Here is an 11,614-nt window from a genome sequence, read left to right on the forward strand (position 1 = left end):
TTTTTTTAACTGCCTATTTTGGGGCATAATTAGAAATACGCCGATTCAGGCTGCGGCCCCTTTAATTGCTCACGCTCTCCGCCCCCTCCTGAGCTCTCGACTCTATCATTGCATAAACAAAGTTCACACAGCTAATATAACCCTCAAAATGGATCTTTACAAAGTGTTCGTCATGCATCATATTTATTGTGTTTATTTGGATGTTTACATTTGATTCTGAATGAGTTTGAGGCTATGCTCCGTGGCTAATGGGCTAAAGCTAACTTTACACTCTGTTGGAGAGATTTATAAAGAATGAAGTTGTGTTTATGAATTATATAGACTGCAAGTGTTTAAAAATGAAAATAGCGACGGCTCTTGTCTCCGTGAATACAGTAAGAAACGATGGTAACTTTAACCACATTTAACAGTTCGTTAGCAACATGCTAACGAAACATTTAGAAAGACAATTTACAAATATCACTAAAAATATCATGTTATCATGGATCATGTCAGTTATTATTGCTCCATCTGCCATTTTTCACTATTGTTCTTGCTTGCTTACCTAGTCTGATGATTCAGCTGTGCACAGATCCAGACGTTAATACTGGCTGCCCTTGTGTAATGCCTTGAACATGGGCTGGCATATGCAAATATTGGGGGTGTACATATTAATGATCCCGACTGTTACGTAACAGTCAGTGTTATGTTGAGATTCGCCTGTTCTTCAGAGGTCGTTTAAACAAATGAGATTTATATAAGAAGGAGGAAACAATGGAGTTTGAGACTCACTGTATGTCATTTCCATGTACTGAACTCTTGTTATTCAACTATGCCGAGGTAAATTCAATTTTTGATTCTAGGGCACCTTTAAACAAAGAAAACAAGAGATTAAAAAAATAAAACTTTACTGCGTTGATCTATTTAACAATGATTAGATTTCTGTCGATAAAAGTATCCAAACAGTTGCTCAGCTGTCTAATAAAATACAAAATATTAAAGCGTCTGTGGTGCTTCCTTGGTTTCTACTGAAGTTAAACCGGAAATCAAAGGTAACACAGATATGACATCATTGACAGGCGAACCGATGACACAGGCCATTACACTGGTTAAAATTGCTGATTTCTGTGTATTTTCTCTGAAACATTTGGGATATTGTAAGTACACAAGTACACATTTCAATATACTCTGAAGACAGCAGATCAACAATAGCATTAGATATGCTGCAATGCCATTTATCTGCCTGATACATCACTGATATATAGTTAGTCCTGCACATAGGGTTAACATGTAAGGGAGTGAGTATCAACACAGCTCAAAAAGCATGTGTCAACTCGTCTAGCTTTCCACCTTGGCATCCTGATATCTGTTACACCATTCAGTGAAAAGAAATCACAGGTCTCTCGTAAACATACTTAAAGGAGACCTATTATGCAAAATTCACTTTTATAAGGTGTTTGAACACAGACGTGTGTAAACAACCCACCTATAATGATAAAAATCCACCCACACTTTTTTTTATAATCCCCATAAATCATAAACAGTCTCTCCAAACGAGTGTTTCCAGAAGCCCCGCCCACGATCTGGCCCATTAGCTTAGCTCCTCCCCTGAGTGAGCTGTACACAGACCGCCATGTTTATCTCCTCAACAGAGCATTTAACAGCAGCATTCAGACATGTATTCTTATTAAAGCTACTAAAGTTATTTAATCAAGAGCAGTGAGTGATTTTCTGAGTTGTTGTTTGGTTCATATTAACAGCAGATACAGCAGTAGATACCGTATATTACGCTGCTGTCACTTTAATACACAGATCTAATATACACATGTGATTTCTTTCCCAGCTGTTTACATTCACAGACATAACCAACTGCGTTTATGTGAACTTTGTGTGTTTTTGACAGTTTAAGCTCAATAAGATGTGAAAGAGAGATTAGTTTAACACTCACAGGATGCAGCGTCTGACAGACTCAGAAAGTTTAGACTGTTATGGCTTTAAAATGCATGCAGATAATAAACTTTCATGATGATTAAGAACTGCAATGTCACATGAGCGTGACCGCGATAGAGATAATAATCAAAACCAAATAGATGTTTTGTTAGTTTTTGGCAGAGTATCCGAGGCATGTGCTGTACAGGCTCCACCCTCTTCTGAAATGGGGGTGGGGAGCAGCAGCTCATTTGCATTTAAAGACACATGCGCAAAAACAACATGTTTTTCCTTCCACTCAAAAATGGCCATTTACAACATGGTTTCAGAAATTATCTTGATTTTGAGCTGAAACTTCACAGACACATTCTGGGGACACCTGAGATTTATATTACATCTTGTAAAAAGGGGCATAATAGGTTCCCTTTAAGTTATAACAACTCTCTGGATAAACTTTTAGCATGTTAATGAATATGCCAGGTTAGTAGGATTAGTCCTGCTGCTGCAGAGCATGTAAACCTGCTACAGATGTGCTGAAGAAAGTGTGTGAAACATACTGCCATGGGTGCACAGATAGATATTCATAAATGGTCAGATGATGCTGCAGGGGACGGTTTGAGAGACAAACCCTGCTGATGCTGTCCAGATATAAATGATTTGATAAATATATGTTTTGTATAAACCACGGCCACTGCTCCAACCCCAACAAACTAAACAAGCTAAGCAAGGTCTTCAGAGTTCGGCAAATTTGAGCTAAACTTATTGAGGAACGCTGCACTAGAAGGTAAGACATATTGCCAACAGCTGTATAGTTTGAGGCTGTTTACACACTTTGGTTTCTGTCTCGAATGAACCATGTAAAACTGCTTTTGTAGGAAAAATCTTTTGTCCTCATCAGTGTTAATTACATCTGAATGTCTTGTGTACCTTTTTCTGCAGGATCTTGATCTTCTTCTCCTTGACCTCCAACATGTCCTTCAGGTCACATATCTCACTGTTCAGTGTTCCCTTCTCTTCTATGAGATCCTGGATCTGTTTGCTCTTCTTGTTTAGGAATGACTCTCTCTCCTCCAGACGCAGACGGAGAGCATCCACCTTCAGAGACAATTCAAAACTAACTATGGTAATCCTCAAAGCTGGCTTTTACGAGTGAGCTCTTTGCTGCTTCTTTATTTGACACTATTTTATAAAAGTCAACAGGAATCATGGGGAGAGAAAGAGGAAGCGAGTGGAAACACGAAACTAACCAGATTCAAACATATTTTCTGTGACTTATTTAAACTGAGAACTATTTAGTCCTAATAAGCAAATAACAATTCCTTTACTACAAGACACTTAAACAATACTAATTGAGTTAATTGCGGTGACAATGAATGAAGAGCTCACTATTTGTATATAGCGTACTAATATATTAACAATGTAGAGACTACAAAATATTAACTATGAATTCATGTTCATGTTTTGTAAGTACTTTATTATTGTGTTACCAAAAAAGGCATCTAACTTTCTCGTTCCCAGTTTCGTGAAGCTTGTAAAATAAGACCAGAAACACTATCCGTTATCCAGAACCCTTATCGCCCCAAATGTCAAATAAAATTGTCTTCCCAGAATTTTAATGTTGATTCTTATGACTATTATTATTATATCATTAAAAAAGCAAGTCAGTGAATTCAAATTTGATTTTACTAGACAGTTGGAATGTGGTATAGAATGTAATGGAATGTAATAGAAATTATATTAAACAAATGCAATCTTAGAAATTAGATATTAAATCTTAATTTGGTAATTAAGCTTATCAAAAACAGCAATCAATAAGCATTCTTATTATATATTCTACATTTGGAGTAACAACAACATTAGGAGCCTTTAAAATAGCATAATAGGGGCACTTTAAGATGTTTACTGGTTATTTTGTAATCATAAAAGACTTATTCAAGTCTGATATATGGGCAGGGCGTGCAAGTTACAGCATTTCAGACTATTAAAAATGCAGTGAGATGTGAGAACTGAGGATTGGGTTACTCTTCACCTGAGAGCGACAGAGTTCGATTCTATGTACATAGCTGCTACAAACAAAACACATCAGAAAACATATTTAGTGTCCAGTGAATAAATATATTTCATATGAGCTGTAAAGATGACATGCAGCTAATATGGCAAGCCGTTTTGACTTTTATTTATTCTCAGGATATGAATTCTTGATATCAACAATTCAATTTTCACTAGTTAAAAAGATAATTCTTGATATTAGGAATTACATTTCCACTAGTAACAATGGCAATTTTTGATATCAGAAATTACATTTCCACTAGTAACAAAGTTAATTTTTGATATCAACAATTCAATTTTCACTAGTTAAAATGCTAATTTTTGATATCAAGAATTACATTTTCACTAGTAAAAACTAGAATTCTTGATATCTGTAATTGTATTTTCACTAGTGAAATGTCACCATAGGCTGCCATTCAAATTCAATTTTTGATAATTGATTTCTTACTAGTTGAAATTCTAATTTCTCATATCAAAAATACAATTCTTACTAGTAAAAATGTGAATTTCTGATATCAAGAATTCAGTTGTCACTAGTTGAAATGTCAGTTCTTGATATCAACAATTGAATTGCTACTAGTAACAATGTTCATTTTTGATATCAATAATTTGATTGTCACTAGTAACAATGTTAGTTTCTGATATCATGAATGTGATTGTTACTAGTAAGAAAGCCATTTTACATATCTGAAATTATGTTGATATCAGAAATACATTTTCAGATATCAGAAATGAACATTTTTACTAGTAGCAATTCAATTGTCGATATCAAGAACTGACATTTCAACTAGTGACAATTGAATTCTTGATATCAAAAATTCACATTTTACTAGTAGCAATGTAATTATTGATATCAAAAATTACGATTTTTATTAGTAAGAATTGTATTTCTGATATGTGAAATTGGAATTTCAACTAGTAAGAAATCAATTATTGATATCAAAAATTGAATTTGAATGGCAGCCTATGGTGACATTTCACTAGTGAAAATACAATTACAGATATCAAGAATTATAGTTTTTACTAGTGGAAATTCAAATGTTGATATCAAGAAGTAACATTGTTACTAGTGAAAATGTAATTCCTGATATCAACAACTGAATTGTTGATATCAATAATTGAATTGTTGATATCAAGAAGTAACATTGTTACTATGGAAATGTAATTCCATATCAAGAATTAATATCCTGAGATGTGAATAAAAGTCAGAACGGCTTGCCATAAGCTAAAGGGCAAGTTGAAGATTTTGACATCAAGATAACAAGGTAACATCACACTTAAAGCATAACGTGTAATTGTAACTGACCTCTGTCTGAAGGACACAAGCTCGGTGTTCTTTGGCCGTGAGAGATTCCTTCAGGACCTCTATGTGCTGTTTGCAGTCTGAGTTTTGATTGGTCAGTGCGTCAAGCTTCGTTTGCAGTGTCATCGACTCAGACTCTTTCTTTACTACTTCCTGTTTCAGCAGATCAATCTGAGAAAGATAAACAGATACAGCAAACCGTGCAATGATTAGTAAAAAAAACATTTCAAATTAGAGAAAATTAATTAACTAGAGAGATGAAATGCTGAATTGTGTTGTCATAGCCATTGAAATAGGAAGACATCTGTAATGAGTGATTGTCATGCCCTGCAGTGTTTAAAAATATATCAGACTCATAGGTTTTGTATATGACTTCACCATATAAATAAATTAAACCCCATTCTGTTTCTGCATCCATCCGTCACCAACAAAAGGAACAAAAATGGCTGTACTATGAAGCCAAATACTTCTTGGATTTTATTTTAAATGAGAAGACATGCAGGTCGATCATAGACCATTTTATTGAAAACACTGAGGAGAAGATCATAGGTAATGTCACTGAATTTCCAGAATTGTTTTAAGCCCCTTAAAAAATCTCATACAGAAATTATAAAGAAAGTTGGTTTTCCAGGTAAACACTAATTTCCTCATACTTTTGAGGACATGTGACTTGCTCACAGCTCCTTGATGTAGTTGATGTAGTCTCCTAATGACCTTTTCCCTCATGACATTCTTACTCTCACGTTAAGTGATGTGTGATCAATATTATGTCCAAATTAATTTGGTGCCACCTTGAGACCCACAATATTCTGGTGCCCCATGTATTCGCCAGCACTGCTATTCAGTGAAAAACAGTGCAGCTTATGTGAAAGTACCCATCTCTCCATCAGTCCATTCTAACCTTGTTCTTCATGAACTTTGAGTGGTTCTTATAGACTTCCATCTGTTTGAATTCTTCACCCCGGCCATCTGTGTGCAAAAGGCCATTTGTCTTCATCGTCTGGATCTCGTCCTCCAGGTCTCGAATATTGCGCTCCAGTGATGCAAGTTTGGTGTCCTGTGTGGGAGATGTGATGCACAAAAAGCCACGTATGTGATGCTATCCATATATCTGGGTCTGTAAGGCCTTGAATCTTCCAACTTGAAGACTTTATGTTTTTGTTATTAGTATCTGTTCCAGGTTCAAGGAACTTTAAGGTTTAGTTCACTCAAAAATGAAAATTATCCCATGATTTACTCACTCTCAAGCCATCCTAAGTGTATATGACTTTCTTCTCTCAGCCAAACATAATATATTAATAAATATCTTGGCTCTTCCAAGCTTTATAATGGGAGTGAATGGCACTCATCCATCCATCATAAATATAATCCATATGACTCCAGGAGGTTAATAGAGGCCTTCTGAAGAGAAGAAAAATATCCATATTTAAAACTTTATAAACTATAATCACTAGCTTTTTTGTGTACGGCTGTACACAAATCGAGTTCTGGCAGAAGAGTGACCTCTGACCCGACGTATGACAAACTGATGAACGTGGAAGCTCAGAGGATAGAGCAAAACAAAACACCGGTCATGAATTAGAAGTCTAAAACAAGAAATTTTAAAGAGAAATGTGGGAGTATTTTGATATAAGAGAAGAGGAGCTTGAGTTTGTTGCACAGCCCTGTTTGTTTGAACCGCGAGAGGTGTCTAAGATTACGATACTCCTACATCCTACATCCTGTGTTGGGTCAGAGGTCACTCTTCTGCCAGAACTAGGCTTACGTACGGCCGTTACCGGAAGCTAGTTTATAAAGACATAAACATGCATATTTTTTTCTTACAAAAACCCATCGCTTCAGAAGTTCTTTATTAACCCCCTGGAGTCGTATGGATCACTTTTATGATGTATGGATGGGCTTTTTTGGGCTTCAAAATCTCGGGTACATTCACTACCATTATAAAGCTCGGAAGAACCAGGATATTTTAATATAACTCAGGTTGTGTTTGGCTGAAAAAAGAAAGTCATAAACACCTCGGATGGCTTGAGGGTGAGTAAATTTTCATTTTTGGGTGAACTAACCCGTTAAACTCTTTCCACAACATGCTGTTGATTACCACAGATGACATATTCAGCTCATCTCTCAGTTTATAAAATCACAATAAATGAGGTTTGCTAAGAGTACAATGGCACAACATGAATGTGTAAAGCATACGTGCAGCTCATATCTTATTCTAAGCATGTGTCCAGGATGTGTGTTATTTGAGCTGTCTAGATCATTTTTTGTTTTTATTTCAGGTTGGATTACTTTTCAAAGTGGATGAATATGATGTCCATGACAATAATCTTGAAAGATGAAAATGTTCAGTCTGACGTGTGTGTGTACTGTACCTTCCATATGAAATCAGGCTCGTAACACAAAGCTGGCGATGTTCTCTGAAACACATGACATGTCGGCATACTTTAATAAGAATGCATATGGAGTAACATACACAGGGACAATCATAAAAGATGACACCAGTATAAATAACTAAAGTTACTAGCATGGAATGAATAAAACTTCTTAAATCAGTATCTTGTTTGACTTTGAAGAAATTCCTGTAATTGTTGGTTATGTGACGTCCATAGTGGAGCAAACTGTGCAGCAAAGCAGTCGGTGCATCCACTGGACTGGACAGTGGCGAGCATGTTTGTGTTCTCACAGGGTGTGTCTCAATCCATTCCCTAGGCCATGAATCACTATATCATGTGCACAAATTCAGATACTTGTGATTTGCTACACATTGCGACACTGTTGACTCTATTGTTGACTCAACATGACAATGTACGTGCGCTGTAAAATGTCACCACTGTTATTTATCATCAGCAGCTGGACTGACATTCTGAAATTATTTTTAATGCTGTTAAAAGCACATTTTTAATATATAGTTAAATATCCCTGCAATAGAGTTTTCTCTCAGAATTAATCATGCTGCCCTATTAGAAGTGACCTGATGTCTTTCATAAGCACCCATTTGTCCATCCGCAGCCATGTTGCTTCAACGTTTCTCAATATTTTTGTTAATAAAGAACATAATGGGGATTGATCAGGCACATTCCTCTGTGATGCACTCATTTGCTGATTGTTCTGTCAGTCTGTAAGTAGTTGCTTTAAGTTGATGATCAGTACGGTTGAAGATTTGCTGACTTCACAGGCTGTTTTCTTTTTTACACCAAAAAGGGCTACAGCGAAATAAAACATAAAAAGTAAATAACAAAACAATAAATTAATTAAAAACAACCTTAAATAAATGTGTATTAATCAACTTCCAAAGTTGAAGCATTTCTGATATTGAACATTCTATAACTTGGGGACTTTAAATGACAAGCTCTTCCCCCATGGTCTTAAGTTTACATGAAGGCTGATGAAGTAAAAGAGTGTTGGCAGAACAGAGAGAACGTGAAGAAATGTTTTGACTAAAATCACAAAGATACACTGATGTCCAATTGTAATGCTTTATATGTTAAAATTAGAATTGTTCTAGCATTGATAGGAAACCAATGCGACTGTGAAAGCACCGGTGTAATGTGTTCCTGCGGAGAGATACAAGTAAGCGCATGAGCAGCAGAATTTTGAATATACTGTAGCCTGCTTAAAGATTAGCTGGGAGCCCAGAAGACAAGGCTTTATTAATCTAACCTAGATGAAGGCGATTTTTGAGATGTTTTAATTGCACATCAAATGTTACCTGAGGATCAAAAAGATTCCACACCTGTGAAGTGGGAAGTATCATATTAGAGTCAACAACCAAGTTAATATGATTGGGCTTACGAGTAGCTACCATCGTGCCAATAAACATCAGCTCAGTTTTTGAGCCGTTCAGTTTCAGGAAGCTTTTCTGCAGTTAACATACTGTGGACATGAGGGCTATAGGTGATGTAGATTTGAGTATACTCAGCATAGCAGTGATACTCAATGCCATGCTTCCTGATAATCAGCTCAAGTGGAAGCATATATATACTAAATAAAGTTGGGCCCAACACTGAACCCTGAGGAACTCCCTGTTGAACAGGCATCAGATTTGTGTTTTCCCAGGCTAACAAACTGGGCACGATTGGTTAAGTAAGAATGAAACCAATTGAATACTGTCCCAGAGAGACCCAGCCAACTAACTGAGTAGCCACAGCACGCTCCAGGACCTTAGCCCGAAATGGGAGGTTTGAAATAGGCCTATAGTTGGACAAGTCAGAAACATCACAACCACACTTCATAGGGACCGGTGTAATGGCAGCTTGTTCTCCTTGTCTTGTTTTCATTTTTAATTCTGTGTTTGAAGGGTTGCAGATGTAGGCAATGTTTGACTGGAATGTCTTGATGCATGTATTGTCCCAAGTTCTTAGTCATTATTTTTTAAATAAATGTTATCATTTAAGGTGTAAAGAGATTAATGGCTCCCTAGGATGTATTCCAGTTCATGTAAGTGATCATGGAATTTCAGTCAAGGACATGGTTTGATGTTGATGAATTCCATGTTTTCCAAAGGGATTCATTTCAATCATTCTCTCTCTCTCTCAGCCCTGGTTAGGAGAGGCTCGTGGAACTTTCTCATCACAGTATTTCTGGCATCCCCTGGTGGTCACCACTCGACTCGGCTATTATTATTATTTCCTAGTGAGCTTTCTGTAGGATCAGTGTTGAATTTTTCAGTGTAGTTCTGAGAGTTTGAGTTTTTAATTTTTGACATGCATAAATTCCTGGAAAGTTTCCAAATGGATCGATGAGTTCTTTACAAATTAAAGAAACTCTTAACCTGTTAACTGTGGTGTCCTCCTTTTCTTTTCTTTTTTTTACTCACATATTTTAGGAATCATCACAAATTAGGTATCATTCAAAAGCTTAAACACTCAAAATTCATCTTGTGAAAATCGTTTACTGTACTGTTTTATAATCAAATCTTTTTCTAAACTTGAGAAAACACATATGGTTGGAAAGGTTTAAGACTTCAGGTTTCATATTTGATGTCTGTTTTCTGGTAGAATTGATATTGTGACAGAAATGTATTAATTTGTCACAGGAGAAAGCATAAAAATCAATCAATCAATCAATCAATCAATCAATGGAGTGTTTGTCAACCGGTGGCTCTTTTTGGTACAGATCCTAAAACAAAATCTCACACAAACCCCAATTTTTTTATATTAACTTCAAATTTGGAACACAACTTGGTTAGACAATCTTTTTTAGAGTCAAAATTATTTTATAAAATATATATTTTGAATAAAATATAAATGATTAATTCAGTACAGCTGCTTTACTGTAAACTTAAAGTTCTATAACTGTTTTACATTCTCATTTTATGAATTGCTTTCGCTTCAGCAATAATCTGCTGGGTGTCTTAAAAAGGGTCTCAGTTCTGTATTCCAGAGCATTAATGAATTACAACCATTTAAGTTTGGATTACAATTAACAGGATTAGATATGTTGCGTACAAAGAAATGCATTACAATCACTGGTTAAAGCATGAACAGCAAAAGTGACAGATTTGAATTTCTTTAATTCAAATTCAGCTGTATTTATTGTGCTACTTTACCTTACCTTGTTCCTCGATCTGGGCATTTTGCATGTTATATACAGTGTGAAGAGGCAAGTGTAGGTGTTACAGATCTCACCTTCACGCTGATGACAGTGTTCAGGACTTTAGTCTGGGTGGCTTCCGTTAGATGGTTTCTCCCGTGTAACTCCTGCGGAGGAACTCGATAGAAACAGGGATGTCTGCTCGTCATTCTCTGTTTTTCTATGGCTTTCTTACACTGACCTGAAGATGACGTCCTCTTGTGTTTATAACAGTACTTGTTTCTTTTTTTGTGATGTTTTGATAGCTAAGCTACATGTATGTGTTTGTTCTTCGTTTCTTTCTGTCTAGGTTTTCTTGCAGGTTATCGCTGAGCAATTGTGCTACAGGTATCTGCCTCTATCTATTATTCATTGAATTTTCTTTTCCTTTTATGGCTTCCTTCCCTCTAAAATGTGATCTGGCTCTCACAATGGCACAGTCAGCTGGTAAACGCTCTCAGGCAGCCGTTATCAATAATTCATGCACAGTGTTTTCCTGTAAGTAACTTTGCAAGTACAGGTCAACTTAGTTGTCTGTTAGGTTAGGGTTTGGGTTAGTAGAATACATTGACATGTAGTTGCCAAGTTACTTATGGTTAGTAGAATGTCTAAAGTGATCCAAATTAAAGTGTTACTGTTCTTAGTTACATAAATGTAACCTAAATCATCTATGTTCAATGATAATGGTTACTAGTGAAGAGTTCAGTAAACATCCAATTTCAACTTCGCTGAGAGGCTTCATTGTCTGTGTTTTTGAGACAAAACCTCTTTGAAAAAGATATT

At 36.0% G+C, this 11,614-nt stretch overlaps 1 protein-coding gene across 1 annotated transcript in view; it reads right to left on the reverse strand.

Moving 5' to 3' along the window:
* Positions 1 to 11,345, reverse strand: part of LOC125280565 (ERC protein 2) — a 34,743-nt gene extending 23,398 nt beyond the window's left edge. The window contains exons 1-5 of the mRNA XM_048211172.1: positions 10,888 to 11,345; positions 7,633 to 7,677; positions 6,162 to 6,317; positions 5,264 to 5,431; positions 2,836 to 3,003 (exon numbers count right to left, since the gene is read on the reverse strand). Coding sequence (XP_048067129.1) covers positions 2,836 to 3,003; positions 5,264 to 5,431; positions 6,162 to 6,317; positions 7,633 to 7,677; positions 10,888 to 11,001 — 651 coding nt within the window. The 5' untranslated portion in view covers positions 11,002 to 11,345. The remainder of the gene's footprint in view (positions 1 to 2,835; positions 3,004 to 5,263; positions 5,432 to 6,161; positions 6,318 to 7,632; positions 7,678 to 10,887) is intronic.
* Between the last annotated feature and the right edge of the window lie 269 nt (positions 11,346 to 11,614).

This window comes from Megalobrama amblycephala, linkage group LG12 (assembly GCF_018812025.1).
Source record: "Megalobrama amblycephala isolate DHTTF-2021 linkage group LG12, ASM1881202v1, whole genome shotgun sequence".
In the NCBI taxonomy this organism is placed as follows: Eukaryota; Metazoa; Chordata; class Actinopteri; order Cypriniformes; family Xenocyprididae; genus Megalobrama; species Megalobrama amblycephala.